This window comes from Capricornis sumatraensis, chromosome 9, assembly GCF_032405125.1.
Source record: "Capricornis sumatraensis isolate serow.1 chromosome 9, serow.2, whole genome shotgun sequence".
Classification (NCBI taxonomy): domain Eukaryota; kingdom Metazoa; phylum Chordata; class Mammalia; order Artiodactyla; family Bovidae; genus Capricornis; species Capricornis sumatraensis.
The window spans coordinates 44,041,666-44,064,798 of record NC_091077.1 but is presented as its reverse complement, the minus strand read 5'-3'; the positions used below and the strand labels follow the sequence as shown (position 1 = coordinate 44,064,798).

Genomic DNA, 23,133 nt, shown 5'->3' with positions numbered 1-23,133 from the left:
CAGTCCAGGAGCGCGTCTCGGGTTGGAGCTCAGGTACGCGGCGAGGCCGGGGGCTAGGCGGTGGAATCGCTGTTTCCCGGGGCGGTAGGGCGAGCCCCGCGGCTAGGTGCGGATGGGAGTGGCTGAGCCGCTGCGGAGCAGCCCGCGCGTCGTTGGTCTGGAGGTGTTGGGCTCCACACCACGTCTGGTCTGCGCGAGTCGGATCGGGCTCCTGCGCCCCTGTCCCCGCCTCCGGCAGAGGGGTGGTGGGCGCAGAATCGGTAGCGGCGGGAGCTGCTGGGGGAGCACGCTGGGGGCTGGCGAACACGCAGTGGGGTCTCACCGCACCCCCTAGCCACTCCTCGACCCCCGGCTCATGCCCTTCGGCAACGGAGCCGCTAGGGACCCAGCACCCCCCCGCCCCACCGTCCCCCTCTCCCGCGTCCAGGACCGCGTGGTCCCCTGCGCGCGTTTTGAGCCCTCCTTCCCCTACGGTGAATCCAACAGGAAAGGCCGAGAAATGCGCCGGCCGGGGGCCATCCACTCTGCCAGTGTCCGGGAGGCGTCGCTCTCCTGCTGCACCGCGTGACTTTGTCGCCCCCTGTGGCCACCAGGCCTGTGCTTCTTGCCTCCCTGACGAACCTCAACTCAGCGTGAAGCCTCAGGTATGTGGTCCGACCTCGACCGCCGCCTCCTTTCCCCATGTGCCTCAGCATCCCTCGTTTCCTGCCCTTGGCTCGGAGCTAGAGCCTATGGAGACTCTACGGGTGGGCGGCAGCAGTGGAGAGCAGATGCTTCGCAGGGTGCGTTGTGGGGCGGACAGGCTTGGAGCATGAGGAGCCATAGGGGGCTGGGAGAGCCGTGGAACTTCCCCCTAATGCCTGCTCTTCCAGACTGTGTCTGGAGAGCTGGGATTCAAGACAGGCCCAGGACCCAGAAACTCAGTCTGGGTGACATGGAGGCAACACCCTACAGTGAGCCTACCACTGAGGAAGACCATCCCAGATATGATTTAATTCCTGATCCTTATTGATCATTTGAGGTTGTCTGTCTTTCTGGTCACTTTACCTGGATCTGTTTCTGTTGCCTTTGTGTGACTTTAGTCACTGGAAGCAGTCTTCATCGGTTCCCAAAGAACCTCTAACTAAAAGCCTGGGTCTGTCTGCTTGCCTGGTCCAGCCTCTCTGCTGAGGTCCAGACCCACATCTCAACCTACCCAACTGTTCACCAGACTTGCCACAAACACCGCAAAGTCCACAGGCCCCAGACCCGGCCTGGAACCCTTGGCCAGCCCGCATCTCAGCTTCCTCATTCCTGACACGGGTACCTCCACCTCCTCAGCTCCTGGTTCTGAACACTGAAGTCATCCTTGTCTCCTTTTCCTCTCTTGCTCTTTGATTCAGGTGATGTTTATTGCAAACGATGCCAATACCATATGACCCTAATTAATATAGCAGTTTTCCAGCAGGGATTCCATGCTGCTCCCCCTAGGCTGACGGGGCTTGAGAAAGCTTTAGTTCTGACTTATATTCAGTGCAGGCATTGGCTCTGCAGCCCAGCCCACAGCTGACCATTAGTGCTGATGCTAGGGCTTCTGGGGTGTGGCCACTCCCAGCCACAGAGGCTGGTTGGACTGCAAGAGGCTCCCTGCAGCCAGACAAAAACTCTCTGCTCTTTGGGCTGAGGCCCCAAAACACACTAAAGGAGCTGGACTTTCCTACCCTATCTTGCATGGGTATTGGGTGCTCAGGTTACCACTGAAAAAGCATTCTCAATACAAGTTAAGGTCAATAAGAAAATATACAGACATTTTTATTATCCATTTGAGCTGTTTTTATTGGGTGAACTCAGAACCCTTTGTCATTCAGTAACTCACAAATAAAAATTTTCAAGACCTTTTTTAAGGAGACATCTTTGTATTTGAACAGTTACCCATGCCTATAGATGCAGTGAAAGTCAACATGGGTAGGCCTGAGTGGCATGAGCCAGGATAAAGAGTGCTCCCAAGTTGGGCTCAGAAGGATAGCAGAAGAGGGGGCCACTGTCTGGGTGGCTGGAGGGGTTCCCTAGAGGAGGTCAGTCTTCCCAGGGGCTGCTACTCAGAGTAGCTTCTTTTCTTTCTGAAATACAGAGTATAAACTACTTTGCAAAAGTGGTCCCCAAGGCTGAGTGTGAGGACCAGCCTTCAGGGCTGGCTTTAGTAGGCACAGTGATGCCTCCAGGTGGGTGATGTCAAGATGTTCTGGTACCAGATCAGCTGAGAGCCCCTCCTGGGAATGCTGGAAGTACTGCTTCTCCCTTTAAGGAAACACCATGTCCTCCCACTACTAACCTCTCTACTTGCCCTAGCCAGCAATCTGTAGAATCTGGGCTCTCAGGGAATGGGGTAGAGGATGATCCTGAGCTCCAAAATGTGTCTAGGAGGCTCACCAAAGTCTCTTTTTTCAGTTTCCACCCAGCTATGGGCCACCCTCCTCTGCAGTCCCAACCAAGCAGCTCAGGGAAGGCACACCTGCTTTCTCCCCACTATCCACACACACACACAAAATTCCCTATAGCCCACACTGAACCCTTAGTTCCCAAGACTCAAAGCTACTTTCACCCCTGATCCAGGTACACTCCCCCAGCTCCTCCCCTTGACCCCCCTCCTGGCACTGGGAAGGTATTGATTTCTGGCCATTCCTGTTCCAAGCTATGCTTGCCTGCTCTTTTGGTTCTTAGTAACCTGAAGGCAATGGCACCCCACTCCAGTATTCTTGCCTGGAAAATCCCATGGATGGAGGATCCTGGTAGGCTGTAGTCCATGGGGTTGCTAAGAGTCGGAGACGGCTGAGCGACTTCACTTTCACTTTTCACTTTCCTGCATTGGAGAAGGAAATGGCACCCCGCTCCAGTGTTCTTGCCTGGAGAATCCCAGGGACGGGGGAGCCTGGTGGGCTGCCGTCTATGGGGTCGCACAGTCAGACATGATTGAAGTGACTTAGCAGCAGCAGTAACCTGGGTAACCTGGTCAGTGTCCATGAGTGGCAACTGTTTCATCCATTCTGTCTCCTTCTTCAAAGAGACTAATAGGGAGAGAAGAGTAGGTGGAAGCAAAGAAGCCCTCAACCTTCTCCACCAAAGCCACCCACCCCCCATCTAGTTCCTGCAGTTCTGCTCCTTTCCTTGTCGTTCAACAAATACTTCACATCAACTGCATGCCAGACATTGAGAGTACAGAGATGAGTCAGTGCAGGGCCTGTCCTCAGGAAGTTCATGGGTGGGAATGGGGAGAAGGAATCACAGGCAAACCAACAATCACCATCCAGGGTGTTGAATGCTGTGATGGGGAAGCTAGGACACTAGAGGGATCCCAAAGGGCCAGGAAGCCTCTAAGCTGAGCCCTATAGGAGGAGCAAGAGTGGCACAAAGACTGGGTGAGCCTGTCACTCCTTGACAAAAGGCAGAGTCTCCCAAGCAGGGAACATATTATCCTGGGATCTGACAGTAATTTGAAGGGGGTAGGGGGCGGATTGTTTCCCACAGAGGAGTCTGAGCTTTGTTGGGGGGGACTGGGGTAAACTGGCTTTCAGCAGAGTTTGCTTCTAGGAAATTGATTCTGGCTTCAGTAAGCTTGGAGGCAAGCCCAGATTCCAGGCAGGGCTCTGCCTCTTACTAGCTGTGTGCCTTTGGGCAAATCATTCCCTGGTTCAGAACCTCACTGTCCTCATCTGTAAAACGCAGGCAACAGTTGTGAGGTTCAAGATAAATATTTATTCAGAGCACCTGGAACATAACTGGCCCAGAGGAAGGTTGTGAAGCTGCCCCTGCCACCTGACCTGGGTCTTTCCTCCCCTCCTTTCTTGGCTCCCCTCTGATCTCAGATCGTTGTTGACATTGTTTCTGAGGAAAAGATTACCAGGAGAAGTTAACAAAGCAGCCAGGAAGCGGCCAGGGTGGGACAGGGTTGGGGAGGGAAGGAGCATGGGTACGTTCTCAACGCTCCAGGAGGTGCCAGGCTAGAGGCTGGGCCAGAAGAGCCCCAGTAGGGAATGGACTAGGCGCCACTTCCTTCCACTGAGCTAAGGCCCTCAACCTCCAGAGGTGCTCCCCTGGTCTTCCTGCCTTTGCCATCCCAGACGAGGGAGGTGCCGGATGTTAGGGCCATGGGTCCCGTGGCCAGGGAGGCGATGTGTAAGCATGTCGGTGTTGGAGGGGCCAGCAGGCTGCCCTAACCCATACCCGGAGCGCCTCACCTCCCATGCCGCCTATGCTTTTCCAGGCCTCACAGAGCTGGCCAGCCTCCGCCCTCGTCCGAGCAGCCATGGAGGCCCTGGGTCCCGGAGGTGGCCGCACCTCCCCGGCCTCGTCCACTCGTAGCCTGGACTCGCGGCGATTGTCCGCGCCCACCGACTCGGCCTACAGCTCTCTCTCCGCCGCCTCAGGAGGTCCTGAGCCTCCTGAAACTCCTGAGCCGTCGCCTTCGCCGGGGACCCAGCAACTTCCCTACCTGGACTGGGACTACGTGCGCGTGGTGTGGGGCGGCCCGGCCCCCGCCGCCAGGCTTCGCACTTCCCCGCAGCCCCGGCCCGCGGCCGCCGCACGCAGTGGGCCTCCTGCCCCCGAAAAGGGGACCCCGGGACCGCTCAGCCGCCAGACCACCCCGCTGCTGTACGCGCTGGCGGCCGAGGCTGAGGCCGCGGCGCGGGCAGCCGAGCCGCCCAGCCCGCCCGCTTCGCGGGCCGCCTACCGCCAGCGGCTGCAGGGCGCTCAGCGGCGAGTGCTCCGGGAGACGTCCTTCCAGCGCAAGGAGCTCCGCATGAGCCTGCCCTCCCGCCTGCGGCCCGCGGCCCCCGCGCGGCCCTCTGCCGAGCACCCGCGCTCCGCCTCGCTCAGCCACCCGGGCGGGGAACTAGAGCCGGCGCGCTCAGGGGCTCCCACCCAGCAGCGGAAGTGGTGCTTCTCAGAGCCAGGGAAACTGGATCGCCTGGGTAGGGGCGCTGGGTTGGCGAGGCAATGCTCCGGAGAGGCCTGCTCCAGCTCTGGCTTCATTGGGCCGGAGCCTCGGGAATGGCAGCAGAGGACACTGGCTGAGTCTGAAGGTCACCAGATCAGATGGCTGCCTGCGACCCAGCCCCCAAGCATAGAGGACCCAAAACCCCGGTCCTTGAAGCTTGGCAATGCCTACGGGCCCACCACCAGTCGGAGTCGGAGTGCTTCCAGGGAAGTCTTGGCCCCCTGGGGAAGTCCAGAAGGTGTCATGCCCATTGCCCAGGTATGGAAGATAGGGGCTGCCATCCTGGGGTGGAGGAACCTAGAGGACTGAAAACTTGAGCAACATTTCACCCAACTGCTTGCCTTTCCAGGCTGTTCCCCAAGGAGCAGAAACCCCTAGACCACCGTTGCAGAACAAACTTAACAGGTGAGAGACATGGACCACTATGGGAACTGAAAGTTGGGGGAGGCAGTTTTCATGGCTCTTGCTCAAGAAAGAAGGCCTCCAACCACCCTCTGTTTGAGCTTTATGTCTCAAGGCAGAGTGCAAACCACACCCCCTAATCCCACTCCCAACACCCCACTGTGTCTCTGGTGCAGAACCAGAATCTTCCTTCCTGGTCACTGTGGTCAGTGTGGGGTCCTTGCCTCCAGGTTCCTGAATCAGAAGGAAGCTGCAGAAGTGTGTCTTGCAGAGGGACCCCACAGCAGTCCCTCTGACTATGAGCAGAGGGGCTCAGAGAACTGTGTTGTGTCTGTTCGGCTCCCATCCCTTCCTGATGATGAAGTTTTCCTGGAAGAAGCCCCACTGGTCAGAGCAAGATCACCTGCAGACTCCCAGACTCCCCTGGGGCTCCCAACCTGGTGAGTTCCCTCAGACTTTCAAGCAGAGTGAGATATACCTTTCCTACACCCATCTATAAAATGCTGGAGAGGCAGGGAACTCTCTCTTGACCGAAGGCTGGGGGGGTGCGGGGCGGGGTGGGTTGGGAGGGGGGAGTCGTTGCAGGGGGAGAGGAGAGGGGGGCCCCTTGGCCAGAGCTTTTTCTGATTTAGTGTCTCTTCCACTTTCAGTGTCCATGTCTCTGACCAGGAGTACGGAGCTGGCTTGAGTCAAAGGGCTGACCAAGCGATAATCCCCCCAGAGCAGCCCCTCCATGAGAACCCAGAAACTGCAGGGGTGGATGAGTGTTGGCAGGGGTTAAACAGCTCTGTGAATGTTCCCAGGCCTACATGCTGTAGCCCCGCTGAGGCTGCAAATGGTGACATCCTTACATTTGACCCCACTGGACTGCTGACCACTGTTCCCCCCACAGCTGCAGAGACTGACCTGAAACCTTTCCCAGGTGATACCCTGGGACCTCCAGACAATGATACCCCAGGGCCCCCTGACCACAGTGCTCTGGCTTGGGGCCCTGGGGAGCCTGGTCCTCACTCAACATGGGCCAGTCCACGCCTTGAGGAGCTGGTTCAGGAGCTGGCCAGATTGGATCCCTCTCAGAGTGACACTTTCACTTCCTATCCCAGCCCAGAGCCATCCCTGGGCCTGCTAGATGGACTGATTCCTTTAGCTGAGGTCTGGGCTGCAATGAGACCAGCCTGTAGGGAGGCTGGAGAGGAGGCTGCGGGTAATTCTGAGCCAGGGTGAGTGAGGGGCACCAGGGACTCAGAGGACTTTAAGCCCCTGATCTCTGGGGCAGGACAACCCAAGGAGCTCTGGTTTTGTCCCCAGGTCCTATCTACTTAACTCCACCCGGCACCTGCCAACTTCTCAGGAGGAGACAAGGCCTGAAAACCTTACCACCCACGTTGTGCCTGACCAACCATGTGACCAGGGTGCACTAAAGCCAAATAACAGCATCCAAGCCAAGAAAGTGAGTGTGGAAGGGGCCATTGGTGGCTGATGGGGCTAGAACCCAGAGTCTGGTCTGAGGAGTCAGGGGCCTGGCTCCAGACTTAAGTGCCTATGCACTCCTGGCAGGCAGAGCTGGCAGACCTCCTCCAAAAGATGCTAAGGGACCTTCAGGCCGAGCAGAAGCAGCTGCAGGGAGCGGCCCAGGCTTGGGCCAGGCGCGGAGCTGCTCTGGAGGCCGCTGTCGGCCAGGCCTGTGCACCCCACGAGCTGGAGAGGTTCAGCCGGTTCATGGCCGACCTAGAGCGCGTGCTTGGCCTCCTGCTGTTGCTGGGCAGTCGCCTGGCCCGCGTGCACCGCGCCCTGGCCCGGGCGGGTGCAGACAGCGACCCTGAAGAGCAGGTACTGGTTCGGGCTGAGGAGGGCGGGGAGACGGGAAGGGCGGTGAGGGGCCTGCATCGGGCCTGGCTCACAGCGCCCTCGCCCTACATCTCCAGGCCTCTCTGCTGCAGCGACTGGGGCTCCTGCAGCGGCAGGAGAAAGATGCTAAGGAGCTGAAGCAGCACGTGGCGCGGCGGGAGCGAGCCCTACGCGAGCTGCTGGCGCGCGCACTGCCCGCAGAGGAGCTGAGCGCCTACCGCACCCTGTTGGCCGGCAAGGCCGCCGTCCTGGCCCAGCAGCGCAGCTTGGACGAGCGGGTCCGCCTTATTCAGGACCAACTGGACGCAGTCAGGAACGACCTTGGCCGTCCCTCGCCTCCCAGGCCGGCCTTCCCCTCAGGGACCCATCCTCCGGATAAACCGCCCTTCCCCCCTCCCCTCATCTAGTTACAGGCGGTGAGGGTGGGGAGCATTGCCCTTGCCTCTCACCCACATGATTCCGGATGACGCTGGTTTATTCGGTGCTTTTCCCTTGGGGTGGGGAAGACCCAGGCCCGGCTTTGCCGGGGTACTTCTTCCAAGTGTTCTCATGTGGCCTTTCCCAAGTCTTGTGGATTATCTGGTGGTTAACTGAGAAATTTAAAATCTGCAGTATTCCCTCCTGTGATTGAGAAAGAGTTCCGGTAAGGCTTGGTTAGAAGGAGATCAGACAAGTCAGAGAAGCACTTCAATTTAAGATTCAAAATGGCCATTTCTTTTTCCTCTCAATAAAAAAATTGATGAGAAGTAATACCCGGAATCTGGCTTGGAGGCAGGGTCTTGTTTGCAAATTTCAGACACCTCCCTGACTAGAGCAGATTAGCCATTTGTCAGAGGACATCAGTCAGGTCTGGGGATTCCTAGGAAGACTGAAGAAACAGGCTTGAAAACAAGAGGGGCCAGGCAGATGCTGTCACCAGTAGTCCCTAACTCTTCTGGTGACTGCATTTTTACCACAAAACCTGATTGGCTGAGGTTAGGTCCCTTTTGCTGGTTTTTACCCAAGCCCCTAACCTCAGTGGTATAGTGGAAGTGGGTAGGGCTGCCTCCCTTCAAGATTCAAGGCACAGGGAGCTTCCCCAAATGGAAAATGGATTCAGATGCTTTGCCTAAAAACCCTGATGAGTGTCAAATACACTTGGACATTTGGAGAAATTCATTCTGAGGCCCACAGAGAACTGTCTTCCTCGTCTAGTTGTGTTATCAAAACTGAATTTGTCTACCTCTCCTTTGTAAGAACTTATGGGGTCAACCAGGCTTCAAGAGGGCAGTTGGGAGGATGGGAGCTGAATGGGGATGAGTCATGGGGCATCTGGAGACCTATTATGCTGGGTGGCTTATGTCCTGGAGATGCCCATTTGGGGTTGGGCTGGAGCTGAGAGTTGGGGGTTAAGGGCTAGAGTGAAATGAAACAAATGACACACACACTCTCTGTGTATCATCCCTGTGTACAGAGAATCAATGTTCTCCAATATACATATGAAAATCTGCCTTAGTATTTGGAGCTGCAAAGGCTGGGGACCAGAGCATTGTTCATGCAAATACTGAGTGTATTTTTGTAAGCGGGGCACCTTAATAATAATGGTATCTAAAGCCAACTGACCTCTAAGTGAGAAATCTCTGCTTCTGAGCTCATTTTCGGATGCATATTGTCACTAAGTGCAACTGGTTGGGAATTTTAAATGGTCGTATTCATACTAAAAGCATTAGTTATAACAGTCGCGCTGTTGAGCACAGAACAATGCTCACATTGTGCCTTTTTATAAAAAACATATGGGGCTCCTGCTGAGGCGTTTGCGGGTTCTAACATTCTGCTCTACTCCCCTTTGAACGCTGTGGGCGGGCCCTCCGCTCCAAGGTCCTCTGCCCCGTGGGGCACCTTGCTGCCAGATGCCTTCTGGAGGGATCTACTTATTTCTCCCTTTTGCCCTGTACAGTGCTCATTGCTTTCTCCTATTGTGATATTCTTCCCACTCCAGAAATCTTACCTGAAAAATCCTATGGACAGAGGAGCTTGGCGGCTACAGTCCATGGGGTCGCAGAGTGGACGCGACTCAGCGCACATTGTGATATTCTTAGAAATACATTCAACCTCGTCCATTTAGGCCAGTGGAAATTGTGTATTTCAGACAAAACACTTCCAGCCCTGAATGGGCATGGGAAGCAGCGTCTGCCCTTGTCCGGTTAAACTGCACTTTGGTTCTTGGCTGGTTTTGGCCATGGGGAAATATGAGGCTGCTGTACTTGTCTCTACCAGATCGAAAGCGCCACCAAAGTGGGGCGCCAACTGAGTAGGTCCTTCCATTTGTCTCCTTCTCCTTCCTGCCCCAGTTTATCTTTCTTCCACACCCCGTTGTTCTTTCAGAGGACAAGAACGATCTCAGCATAGGTGTTGGATATTGGCACCACAGGCTAAGACTTGGGAGTGGAGGGAGGCAGTGAATACGAGAAGCCGGGTGAATTCCACGCTCCTGGACGCTGCCAGCAGATGGCGCTGTTCTTTCTATAACCCTTCACCACCTCTCCAGCTACCAGGCCTTCCGGGCTCCCCCAGGGACGGCTGCCTTGTCGTGAGCAGTGTACTTGTTGGGCCTCGAAGGAGGGGGCTAGAGGGGGCTAAGCCTTTGCTTCTGTTGGAAAGAAATTCTAGCCAGCTGGCTGTGGGAAGGTTGGCTCGCTTTCCTTTGCCACCTCCTTCGACATTTGTTGGTTAATGAGGAGCGGGGAGGGGAAAGCTGGGGGTGGGGGTCGGGGGGTTGATCTTGAGGATCAATATCCAAAAGAGCCTTACTTAGCTTCCCACGGTGGAAAAGAGGGTTCCTTGGGTCTCTTCTGGGGTTTCTATCCGCACCTCCCCAAGCTTCTGCGCCCCAGCCTGCTGGTCCCACCACCCCCAGCCTGGCGGCCTGAGGCGCCGCGCCCCACACAGCTTAGCGGAGTGCCCTTGTTGCTGGGCAACAGGCAGCAGGAGGCCTCCTCTCCCACTTGCCTCATCCCGCCCCCGCGGTTCCTCCTAATATGGATTTAATTAGTGTACTTTTTACCTTCTGCCTGTAAATTGGAAACTGAGTAGGGAAGCAATGTTCCGCGGTGCCCTAAGCCGGCGCTCAATCTGGCTGGAACAGTCTGCTCCGCACACCGCCTACCTCGGCAAGCGGCTGGAGTGAACCTCAGAAATCCTCAGGGAACAAACTACCTCGCTGTTCAGTCACGAGTAATTCAGAAACTTTCAGACGACATTTAGGTCAAATGCGGTTGAGGACCACCGCAGAGAGAAGAGATAAAGGGGGAATGTGGGGGGCGGGACGCAGGCAAATGCTGTAAATCAATCCTCCCAACGAACCCATAACGTTACTTTCACTGCCTAGCTGCCGTTTAGAAAATCACCATGGGTGTTTACCTGCTGTCTTTGAAATTGAAGTCAGCGCTAAGTTCTCACTAGGAGAACTTTTTTCCCCCTTCTGGAGGAGAGGTCCAGAGATCTCTCTCTCGATCACTCCCTCCCCACCTCTCTTCCTCCCACTTCCTCTCTCACTCTCCGGTCCTTCTTTCCACTTCCCTGCAGTAATATCTGAGGCCACCTCTGCTCCACTGGTTCAAGTCCAGAGGTGGGACAGTTCTGTGAAGCCAGCCATAGAGGTTCAAGGCAACAAGCTACCTGGAGAGTGACAGTCTACTTATTAAACCATTTTAAAAGGTCAGATAATTTCTTCCAGGATAAAGCAAAGAAAAGGGGAAGAATATAGGTCCTGAGTAGGCCCAGCCTTAAAGCCGTGTGTGCAGAGGGGTGCTTTCAATCCAAAAGGCTGAATGACTGCTTGTTTAGGACTGGAAGGTGAGGCTGGGGATTCTAGAGGTATGTGCAGTAAGAAAGGCATTGTGGAGACTTCCCTGATGGTCCAGTAGTTAAGAATCTTGCCTGCCAACGAAGGGGACATTGGTTCAATCCCTGTGAGGGAAGATTCCACACACCTCAGAGCAATTAAGCCCCTGTGCCACGACTACTGAGCCCACATGAGCCCAGAGCCTGTGCTTTGTAGCAAGAGAAGCCATTGCAATGAGAAGCTCGAGCACTGCAACTAGAGAGTAGTCTCCACTCATCCCAACTAGAGAAAGCCCACTTACAGCAATGAAGACCCAGCAAGCCAAAAATAAATTAAAAAAAAAAAAAAGAATCCACCTGCCAATGCAGGAGACAAGGGTTAGATCCCTGACCAGAAAAGATTCCACATGCCACTGGGCAGCTAAGCCTGTGTGCCACAACTACTGAGCCAGCATGAGCCTAGAGCCTGTGCTTTGCAACAAGAGAAGCCATCACAATGAGAAGCCCGCTCACCACAACTAGAGAAAGCCCTGTGCAGCCAAAAATAAATAAATAAAAGGCATTGTGATATTTGAGGTAATGTGATATCACTTACAGAATGTAGGATAGTTTCCCTTTTGTGGGAATATATTTTTCCTAGTAGTGTCAATGTTGTTGTTTATATATACAGGTACTAACATGGTAAAAGAATGGTGATCAGGTAGAGTAACACCACAAATCAGAGTTATTTGGTTTTGGAATGCATCCAGATATCCCTTTGGGACCAACTTCACACTCCTAGTGATATTTCAGGATGGTGTTGCAGTTCACAGACAACTCTACCTACTCATTCCATGTGCTCCTCCCTCCCCACAGCCTGTAGGATAGGTACTGCCAATTCCACAGAGAGAGAGATGGAGCTTGGAGAACTGGGTGACTTGCTTAAGGTCACTAAATGAATAAAGAGCTGAAATGAGACCACCTTGCTTTTCTTTAACAGGATGCTTTACTGGAAAAGAGCACCAGGATGCCATCCTGACCGTGACAGTTACTAGCTTGAGGCCATACAGGTTACTTACAGTTTCTCTAGGCTTCCTAACTTTAAAAATCAAGATACTAACAGTACATACATTGTAAGGTGGTGGTGAATACCTACAAAGTGCTTAGAACCGTGCTTAGCACTTAGTAAACACAGGTTATATATGCATTACCCATAGCCTGGTCTGGGGAAGGCAATGGCACCCCACTCCAGTACTCTTGCCTGGAAAATCCCACGTATGGAGGAGCCTGGTGGGCCGAAGTCCATGGGGTCGCAAAGAGTTGGACACGACTCAGCGACTTCACTTTCACTCTTCACTTTCAGGCATTGGAGAAGGCAATGGCAACCCACTCCAGTGTTCTTGCCTGGAGAATCCTGGGGACAGGGGAACCTGGTGGGCTGCCGTCTATGGGGTCGCACAGAGTTGGACACGACTGAAGTGACTTAGCAGCAGCAGCATAGCCTGGTCAAAATTGGGAAAGGAGTACATCAAGGCTGTATACTGTTACCCTGTTTATTTAACTTATATGCAGAGTACATAAGGCAAAATGCTGGGCTGGATGAAGCACAAACTGGAATCAAGATTGCGGGGAGAAATATCAATAACCTCAGATATGCAGATGACACCTCCCTTATGGCAGAAAGTGAGGAGGAACCAAAAAGCTTCTTGATGAAGATGAAAAAGGAGAGTGAAAAAGCCGTCTTAAAACTCAACATTCAGAAAACTAACATCATGGCATCTGGTCCCATCGCTTCATGCCAAATAGATGGGGAAACAATGGAAACATGACAGACTTTATTTTCTTGGGCTCCAAAATCACTGTGGACGGTGACTGCAGCCATGAAATTAAAAGATGCTTGCTCCTTGGAAGAAAAACTGTGACAAACCTAGACAGCATATTAAAATGCTGTTAAATATGACAGCATATTTAAAAGCAGAGCCATTACTTTGTCTACAAAATCTGACTAGTCAAAGCTATGGTTTGTCCAGTAGTCATGTATAAATGTGACAGCTGGACCATAAAAAGGTTGAGTGCCAAAGAATTGATGCCTTTGAACTGTAGTGATGGAGAAGATTCTTGACAGTCCCTTTTATCACAAGGAGATCAAGCCAGTCATTCCTAAAGGAAATCAACCCTGAATATTTACTGGAAGGACTGATGCTGAAGCTGAAACTCCAATACTTTGGCCACCTGATGGGGTGAGCTGACTCACTCAAAAAGACCCTGATGCTGGGAAAGATTGAAGGCAGGAGGAGAAGGGGACAACAGAGGATAAGATGGTTGGATGGCATCACCAACTCAATATACATGAGCTTGAGTAAACTCTGGGAGATTGTGAAGAACAGGGAAGCCTGGCTTGCTGCAGTCCATGGGGTCACAAAGAGTCGGACACAACTGAGTAACTGAACAACAACAACATAGCCTGGTCTCCATTAGGTATGTAACACATACTCAAGAATAGCCTCCATCCTCCTGAGAGGAAATGTACAATTGTATTAAAAAGCTTGCTGTGGATATGAGTCATACACATCTACATCAGCAATTAACTCTTTCCCCATTAAGAGGAGTGATTCTGTTCCTGTGATAATTTTAACCAGATAAATTGCCTTAATCGATGAACAACTATTTTTTTGGGGGGGTCGTTTGTTGGAAATACCCTTCCACAGGTATGCCTCCCGTTAACCAGATATTCTTCTTGAAAACTTCCCATATGCATATCAAACCATAATTTCCTACTAACTTCCCTTATAGTTTCAGACAGTCTTAGCCTGCAAGGGAAAAGCAGTGGTTTCTTACACCTGCATGCTAAGCTTATTGACCCTAAACTCTTGCCAAATGTTTTTACTTCACTTGCAAGGTTTGCAGCACACCCTTGTGAAACACAAAGATTCTTCTGCTGTTTAAGAATCTTCCTCTGATTTAAATGTGCCATAAACATTAGTTATTGTTATCGCTACTATGCTGGTTTACATTTTGTCTTTCTCAAAGCCAGTCATACCTGTGTGTGTGACCTTTGTTACTCTCAGTCAAGTTTCTCTTTCATTATGAAAAATTTCTAATATTTTATTCTTAGACCTTCAGCTACTGATTGCTTTAATTATTGCCTCTTGTCATTTATTTTTTCACAGAGGCAGACGATTTGATGTGCATTTTGAAATAATTTCAGGCAAGGAAGATGGGAGAGGCCAGATCAGGGCCTACCTTTATGTACAGTTTTTGGCTATCATATCCATGTTTGGTTGATTCCTTTACTTTGCAGAGAAATCCAAATTCTTTCAATAGAATGCTTGAAAGAAGCAAAAGGATGGGAATAAAAGTAATGAAAAGAAAGGCAAATACAGTAGCAAGTGCTATAGAATGTTTAAGGGAAGTACAGCATTACACAGCAGGAACAAAATGGGAAAATGTTTATTTCATTGGTTAAATCAAAACATTCCAGGAAGGACTGCCTTAAATAATTTTCAGAGGCCTCACTGGTACATATATGGGAGGGGAGCCCCACTACCCTGGTCACAAAAACTATTTGGTATAACTAATCACATGCAAACCCAATTTGCAAAAGCAGAGCATTATTACAATATGATATTTAAAAAAAAAGATTGGTTGAGCAAATAGACTCCATATCTTTAAAATGGGGAAAGAGCCATTTTAATCACGCTGGGTTGAACCTGAGAAATCCTGGCAATACTTAAAACCTTCTCAATTACAAATAGGAGCAAAGATACAGGTGAATTAAGCTACCCCTCTCTAAGGTCGCTGAGCAAGGAGACTTTGCATTTGGTATTTTGAAATAAGTTGTTTGCTTTCAGATGGCCTTTTAAAATGGCTACCACATAAGTTTTGCTTGTATAGAACTTTCTTATAAAATAGTTGCTCCTTAATTGTATCTGTTACTATTTAACCAGTTATTTTTCTGGTGTTAGGCTAAGACATTTTTTTTTTCTTTGAATATTCACCTACTGCAGTGAAAGCCTCAGCCAGATTTGAAAGCCATAGATTCAGAAACATGGCACCATGGTGCAATTCACAAATCAAATTTTAAAAAGTTAAATATTCATGCCATATCAAAGTAGCCAGCGACCAGTGACAAAGATACATTTCACCATAAAGACAACCACAAATTAAAAGTATTTGCCAAAAATGTCTCTTTTCTCTCATTGTTAAATCACTTTTACTCCCAAGATGCACTTGTTTTCTAATATTTAGCATTCACAGTATAACTGAAATTAATTACATTCACAATGGTCACTTTCTGTGTTCAAGATTGGCATCTTGATTGCTTAAAATGAGGTAGATAACCATTCAAGGGTTTTGTTGGTTGGGACTAAATTTCTTTATATTTTGATCGTTTTTTTCTTTTTAAATAGAATTGCAAAATATTTAGCAAAAGATTGAACATGTCTGAGCATTTTGGAAAAATATAATTTCAAGAGGTTATTTTATGAAAGTTGTTTTACCTCATTTCAACTTAAAAACAGAATAAAAGCATCAAATTACAAATGCACTGCATATCTTAAAGCTGACAAATAATCTATCATCACACAAAGCTGTAATTCTGCTTTGGAAGTATATAGATGCAGAGGCATTGGGTTAAATCATTCAGGGGCCAGACCAGCTGCTGCCCCTGAACCTTTGATCCTAATTGCAAATCTCCTCCAAGGTTGAAGCCTGATTTCCAGAGTTCTTCATAGGAGGCTCTCACTGAGATCTTGAATCCCATCTCTGGAGAAAGATTAAGCTGGAGGCAAGGGCCCACTTGGGTAAAACAGGCTGCAGTGAACAAAGCTGAAGACACGATGGAGCCAAAAGTGTTGGACCATGGTCTTGGGCAGGCTTTGACTGTGAGAGGGAGGGGCGATTAGAGCCACCAAGTCGTAACCTTGGGAACCGTCAGGTTGCTGGGGGTAGGCTGGGCACTAGACCAGCCAAGGGCCCCGGAGTGGGTCGACGAGAGATTTCTGAAAAGGCTGGCAGACTGCCGCGGATCTTTGTCTTTTTACGAGGAGCCATGGGCGAGGCTCCCAAGAATTTGCTTAAGGAGCTTGACTTCCTCATGCCTCGAGCCAGATCCTGGAGCATCAGGTCATCAGCCAGGACGCCCAGAAACGCGCTGGTGGTGGAACTGAGGATGGTGGCCGCCACCTGCACGGGGCGCCGGGCCGCAAAACTGCCACTACCACCAGCAGCCCCGTCGGGTTCAGTCGAACCTCGCAGGCCAGGGTCGCCAAGTAGGCGACGCAGAGCATACGAGGCGCCCGACTGCAGGTACTGGTAAGCGCGCCGTCCGCTGTGGTCGCGCACGTGCACCTGCGCGCCCAGGCGGACTACCAAGAGCACGGCCGCATCCTCGTGGCCGTGCAGCGCCGCCAAGTGCAGCGGCGTATAGCCGCCGTGCGAGCGCGCGTTGACGTCGACCCGTGCGCCCCCACGCCGCGCGACCTCCACCAGCTGCTGCACCATCTCGAGGTCGCCGCTCTTAGCGGCCCAGTGCAGGGCCGTGAAACCAGACATGAAGTCGCGTTTGGCTGCCAGGCCGAGGTCGCGCAGCAGCAGCCCGTGCAGCTGGTGGGTCCAGCGGCCCCCAGCCGTCCGCACTAGCCACTCGTGTTCGGCCGGCTCCAGGGGCACGGCGGACGGCGGCGGGGCAGCCGGAGCCTCCTCGGTGTCGGGGCTCAGCAGGCGCGGGCCGGCGCGCGACAGACGCCTCAGGTGAGGGGAGCGGCCGGAGCCCAGACCGAGGCCCAGGCCGGACTCCTCAACCGAGAGCCGCCGCAGCAGCATCGGGGAGCTCCGCGGGCTGGGCTCCTCCGACAGCTGCCTGCGCAGGCCCTGCTCCTCAGCCCGGATCCGCAGCGCCGAGGGGCCGGGGACGCAGCGCACAGGCAGCATGCAGGGCTTCTGTGGCGGAGGGCGCGGAGTGGGTGGTGGTGGCTCCCGAGGCGCAGCTTCCGGGTCTGGCGGTTCTACATGGGGCAAGGGTGCCTCCGACGGCGCCGTGGACGGTGGGGCCACGTCTTCAGAGAGACCCTCAGGGGGCTGGGCCAGCTCGAAGGCTGGAATCTGGGGGTCCGAGGGCACCCCTGACTGCCAGGCCGGGCCTAACAACAGCCCCTGAGTGGTCTCTGAGGCCGGAGCCCCGGCGCTGTCCTGCTGCTCTGATGGCGGGGCCGGGTCCTCAGCCGGTTCCGCCGCCCTCGGTGCCGAGGACGAGGACGGAGCCCCCGAGGCCACGGTTTCCTCCTGTGAGAGAGAAGTGACCTTCGACGGCGGGGCTGGTGCCTCCGGGGCGCTCTGGAAGCAGCAGGGCGGGGGCTCGGGTCCGTCGCGGGACCGCGACTTCTTCCTCAGCACCACGAATTTGACGCCGTCGAGCTCTTTCACCACGGCCACGTTGTTGACGAACTGCTTGAAGCGGTCCCTGCGGGCGGCGCGGCCGCGTGGGTCGCCGGCCTCCAGCAGCGGTTTGAAGCGGCTCAGCAGCTCCGAGTTGCGCACCTTCCCGCCGTTCTCCTGCAGGAAGCCCAGCACCGCCGCCTGGCTCACTCCGGCGGCCGCAGCAGCCGCGGCCGCGGCCAGCGCCATGGTCACTTACCGCCCCGCAAGGGGGGAGCCAGGCCGCCCGCTCCCACCAACTCTGCGGTTCCCGGTTGCTGGGCAAGGTGGACGTCGCGGCGCCGCCGGAGGAGGGAGCCGGGGTTCCGGGAGTCAGGTCCGCCTCGGCCAGTCTCACCTGATCTTGTTCACCGAGGCGTGACGGGCGTGTCCCCGAAGCTGGACCTCGGTCATGCCAGCGCAGCAGGGCCCGGCAGTCTCCTGGAGAAAGGAGCCGGGGGCCGCGGCGCGCGACCCCCTCCGCCGCCCCGCGGGGTCCCCAGTCTTCGGGGTAGGTGTCTGCCTTTACAGTCTGTCCAATGGGCGCCGGACTCCATCCCCCATGCGCGGTGCTCGCCTTACAGGTGACAGCTGCCGCCAGGGCCGCGGTGGGAGTACGGGAGCGGAAATTCTCCACCGCCCCTCCCAACCCGGGAATTAAAGGCACAGTGCCAGGCTTCAGCTCCGCTCCCGGTTGCTAGGTGGGTGTGTTCCCCAAAGATAACGCGGTCGCCCGCCGAAGCAAGGTTTTTTATTCCTTTAAGAAATGTTTAACCACCACAAAATACCGGGCAATTGCTTAAACCAGTAATTTATTCAAAGACCATCAATGCCTTTTGAATTGTTGATTACAGAAAAATGGCTTCGTGCAACTTGCAGGAGACACAATTCGCTGTGCGTGGCAATGTATGCCACCCGAGATTTAGAAGAGACGTTTTAAAAAGCAGTTTTCTTATGATGCGATAGTACATTTTCACATCGAGTTTGGGGAATAAAACCACAGGAAAACATAAAGAAGGAAAAATATCACAAGATCACCATTAACATTTTTGACTGTTTTTCTTCTCCCTCCCCCTACACATGTGTATACATGTTTATGCTTTAAAATAAGGTAAAATTGGAATCATGCTATGTTTTTAAAAATTCACTTCCTCCACAAATATTTGCTGCGCACCTAGTTTGGGCCAGTACCTTTTCAGATTGTGATACATGGTTTAGAAAGACAGATTAAAAACCCCTGATTTAGTGGAGCTCTTGTGGTAGAATGGGGGAAGGTTTTTCTTGTTCAGTTGCTAAGTCGTGTGGGGCTCTTTGTGACCCTTTGGACTGAAGCATGCCAGGCTTCCCTGTTAGGGAATAGTGGGGAGCAACAAAGAGAAGTGATATGGTGAATCGGCAAATTGTATAATATATTAGAGAAATACTATGGATATTTAAAGTAAAATAAAATACTATGAGTATTTAGAGTAAAATAGAGGGGCAGGTTTGGAGAAGGCAATGGCACCCCACTCCAGCACTCTTGCCTGGAAAATCCCATGGACAGAGGAGCCTGGTGGGCTGCAGTCCATGGGGTCACTAAGAGTCTGACAGGACTCAGCGACTTCACTTTCACTTTTCACTTTCATGCATTGGATAAGGAAATGGCAACCCACTCCAGTGTTCTTGCCTGGAGAATCCCAGAGACAGGGGAGCCTGGTGGGCTGCCGTCTATGGGGTTGCACAGAGTTGGACACGACTAAAGTGACTTAGCAGCAGCAGCAGCAGAGGGGCAGGTTGAAAGTTTGAACCCTTTATTGAAGGCCCTTTAAGGGATTAGAGATTTATGTAGGTAAGTAGAAGAAACTTTCAGCAGAAGAAACAGGGCAGAGGTGTGACCAGTTTTTTAATTTACAAACACAATACTACAAATACATAAACAAAGACACTCTGGTAGTTAAAGAGAGCAAGACTCTCGAATCAAAATTCCACATTTGAGTCCTGTCTCTTCCTTGAGTACTTGCTTGACCTCTCTGTGCCTCAATTTTCTTATCTGTGAAGGGAGAAATGGACAGTAATTACACTTATCAAATTGTTGTGAGGATTCTGTGAGAAAGTAAACATAAAGCACTTAGAACAGGCTTGGCCCACAGTAAATATTCAAATTCTTAGTAGTATGTTGTTGTTCAGTCGCTCAGTCATATACCACTGTTTGCGACCCCGTGGACTGCAGCATGCCAGGCTTCCCTCTCCTTCACCATCTCCCAGAGCTTGTTCATTGAGTCATTGATGCCATCCAACTACCTCATCCTCTTTGGATGAGATTTGGGCTCCATTTCCTCATTTGAGCTCCAAAATCACTGCAGATGGTGACTGCAGCCATGAAATTAAATGACACTCCGTGGAAGAAAAGTTATGACCAACCTAGACAGCATATTAAAAAGCAGAGGATCTTTTTTAAAGATCTTCCAAATTGTTCTTTCTAGTGGATGAACCAATGGAGATTTTTAGTAATCCCATCCAAATTAATTTCTTGATGGGAGTTTCTATTCCTCAACTTTTCCCATTTTTATTTTGTGAAATTTCATTCTTGAGTATTACTTCTTGTGTTTGTAGCCATCCATCCACTCTTTCAGTTGAGGTGCAGTTGATTTACATTACTCTATTTGCTTTGGGATACAACAGAGTGATTCAATATTTTCATGAAATATATACCATTTAAAGATATTGCAAAATCATGGCTATATTTCTCTCTGCTATATGGTATCCTATTATTTTTCTTACATTATACATAGTGATTTTTATTTCTTAATTACTACTTCACTCTGGCAATACCCAAAACCAAATCTCCACAGACATCTGTATTCTGAGTTTGTGAATCTTTTTCTGTTTCATCGATAAGTTCATTTGTGTCTTATTTTAGATGGAAATTAAACTGATTTCCTATGGCAGTTTTCTCTCTGTTTCTGACAACCTTGCCTCAAATGAGAATATGTAAATAAATTATCCTGAAAGGAGTGTAATTTTCAGGAATAGTATAACATCAAACGGACTTTTGCACACCTTTAAGCCTGCAGAGTTTCCAGCCTGAAAATGGAACTTTTCCCTATTTCGGTCTGGGCACTTGGGGCGTAGAATTTCCAGCCTGCAATAGGATTTTCCCTGTATTTCAGCCCAGCTGCAAAAGTCCTGGCCCCAATACAAACTGGGGGACCAAAAAAACAACAACAACAAAACCACACCAGCATTTGTGAATGGCACACTAGCTTTTGCCAAAAGCAGGGAAAGGGCTCAGAATTTTTTTTTTCCCCATAGTTTGGAATTCCTTTATTCCTTATCAAAACAATCTTAACAGTAAATGTAGATTAAATGCTTTTAATTTTTACATATAAGTTATCCTTTTTTGGATATATCTTTCATCAGGACTCTGCCACATTTCCACCATGTTCTTCCAGTGAGAGGGTAAAATTGCACATGAATCTTATTCAAAGAACATGGTACTGTAACAGACCAAAAAAATATGGAGCAGAGTGGAAAGTTTTACCACAAACACATTTAAACTTCTTCCCAGTAAAAAAAATCTGTTGTTGCTTCAGAGATAACTTTATGAATTAAAAGGTCTTATGGGACAAGCCAGATGAAGAGTCAGCAAGTATTTTAAGTAAATTCCAATGACCTGAACTTCAACTCCAAACTAGATATTTAGTGTTTTCTTTATTGCAAATATGATGTCTTTAACCTGAGGTACAGAGTTGTCTTCTAGAATCTTTGCATAAGGCATAGGCGCATCGGCACCAGTGACATGAACTGCAGGAGCAACCAGGAAATTGAACGCAGGGCCTTCCATGATCCTGGCACAGATTTCAGCTCCTATTCCGAACTGTGGCCAGCCTCCTTCCACGTTATAAGGTGGTTGGTCTTCATGACACTGGCTTCTATTGTTTCAATGTCCATTGGCCTCATGGTTTGCAAATTTGTCTCCTCACATTCAATTCCCTCTTTAGACAGCACTGTTGCAGCTTCTAAGCAGTGGCCCACAGGTCTTGAATGAGCAACTATAATTACGTGTGTTCCTTGCCTTTCTATTTTGGCTTTTCCAATAGGGATCAGAAAATCTTTTGACTGAGCTTCTGAAGGAAGTTCAAAAGGTACTCCGTACATCAGTTCATTCTCCAACACCACCACTGGGTTGTTATCCCTAATGGCTGATTTAATAAACCCTTTTGCATCCTCTGAACTCCAGGGGCTGACCACCTTTAAGCCTGGGCAATCCCCATACCAGGCAGCAAAACTGTGAGTGCTGGGCAGCTACACCTGCTGAGGCGCCATTGGGCTCCCTGAAGACTACGGGCGCAGACTGAAGGCCCTCTGACATGTAGTACGTCTTGGCAGCTGAGTTTATGACCTGGTCGATGGCTTGCATAGAGAAATTGAAGGTCATGAATTCACAAATGGGCCATAACCCAGCCATAGCTGCACCTACAGCAATTCCAGCAAAACCCATCTCAGATATGGGAGTATCTATGATCCTCTTATCTCCATATTTCTTCCACAGGCCTCGACTAACCTTATATGCCCCATCGTACTGGGCAACTTCTTCCCTAAGGAGAAATACCTTCTCATCTCTTTCCAGCTCCTCATCCATGCCTTGATTTATAGCCTCACGAACTGTCACCTGCAGTGCAGCCGGCGCGGTCTGATGGAACCGCCTCCTCAGCAGGCCGGAGACCTGCTCAAGAGGTCTCTGCACCAACACAGCAACCACCGCCATCTTGACCGTGTCCTCTAGCCGCTGCCAAATGCCAGAATTTTCTTACGGTCAGTCCTTCATGGCCCTTAGGCAGAATCCGGATTTGAGAGACTCATGCCACATGTGTCTTTCTGTTGCTTCCCTATCTCCTGTCGCCCTCTATCTCTCTCCATCAGATTTCCTAGATGACCCCTACTTGACCTTTCATATCCACATGACCTCTAGGAAAGAATTCTGGGGTTCCCTTTGGTTCAGGGCTTTCTCCTATTTTCAAAAGCCTGAGGGATCAAAAACTCTCCTAACATTCTAAAGAATTCCCTTCTAAATACTCCAGTTTCTCAGGGTGGGGAAGGACCAAGCTTCTCCCACTCCTTCAGAGTCTTCTGATGGGACTGAGACCTCACTTCCCACCAGAGGGACAAATAAAATTTTTATCAGATGATCTGCCCCTGATATCAGAGTCAGTTTGAGCACTATTTGATCTATATTTTAGCTATAAAACTATGACTACAGAAAGGAAAGATGACTTTTTGACACTGGATGGCCATGATATTCTTTAGACTCTGGAGAAAACTGGTTAAAATCAAATTTTTTTTTCTTGGAAACTGCAAAACCAGTTCTTTTTGCATATGTAATTAAAAACAACTAGCTTGTTAAAGGAGAAGGCAATGGCAACCCACTCCAGTACCCTTGCCTGGCAAATCCCATGGACGGAGAAGTCTGGTAAGCTGCAGACTGAAGCGACTTAGCAGCAACAGCAGCAGCAGCTTGTTAAAAGGCCTGCCTAGGGAAAAGCTTGAAGTTAACCCTTTCCATGTTCTTGAAATACACAGCCCACTTTGCCTGAGACCTCAGCCTTGGGCAAATTAGAACTTCAAGCAAAAAAAGGAGGAGGGGAGGGGTCAAAGAAACGTTTTAAATCTCAAGTGGAAAATTATGAGATCTCTGTCTGTCTGGATTTATGTAT

At 51.0% G+C, this 23,133-nt stretch overlaps 2 protein-coding genes and 1 pseudogene across 5 annotated transcripts; 1 reads left to right on the top strand and 2 right to left on the bottom strand.

Annotated features, from left to right (window-relative positions):
• SHROOM1 (shroom family member 1) lies at positions 1-8,775 on the top strand. 4 transcript variants are annotated; one of them, XM_068979838.1, is made up of 9 exons: positions 1-33; positions 487-644; positions 4,241-5,233; positions 5,325-5,380; positions 5,608-5,817; positions 6,028-6,597; positions 6,686-6,827; positions 6,935-7,207; positions 7,303-8,775. In XM_068979838.1, exons 3-9 carry the CDS (start codon positions 4,283-4,285, stop codon positions 7,630-7,632), a joined length of 2,532 nt encoding a protein of 843 aa, XP_068835939.1. In that variant the 5' UTR covers positions 1-33; positions 487-644; positions 4,241-4,282; the 3' UTR covers positions 7,633-8,775. The 4 variants fall into 4 exon arrangements, with proteins under 4 accessions (XP_068835939.1, XP_068835938.1, XP_068835937.1 ...); XM_068979837.1 differs by lacking the exons at positions 1-33; positions 487-644 and having other exon boundaries at positions 4,094-5,233; positions 7,318-8,775; XM_068979836.1 differs by lacking the exons at positions 1-33; positions 487-644 and having other exon boundaries at positions 4,094-5,233.
• Positions 8,776-15,958: 7,183 nt separating this feature from the next.
• SOWAHA (sosondowah ankyrin repeat domain family member A) lies at positions 15,959-17,650 on the bottom strand. The gene has a single exon (XM_068981528.1). The coding sequence runs from the start codon at positions 17,648-17,650 to the stop codon at positions 15,959-15,961; it is 1,692 nt and encodes a 563-aa protein (XP_068837629.1).
• Positions 17,651-21,110: 3,460 nt separating this feature from the next.
• Positions 21,111-22,190, bottom strand: LOC138086134 (pyruvate dehydrogenase E1 component subunit beta, mitochondrial pseudogene; annotated as a pseudogene).
• Between the last annotated feature and the right edge of the window lie 943 nt (positions 22,191-23,133).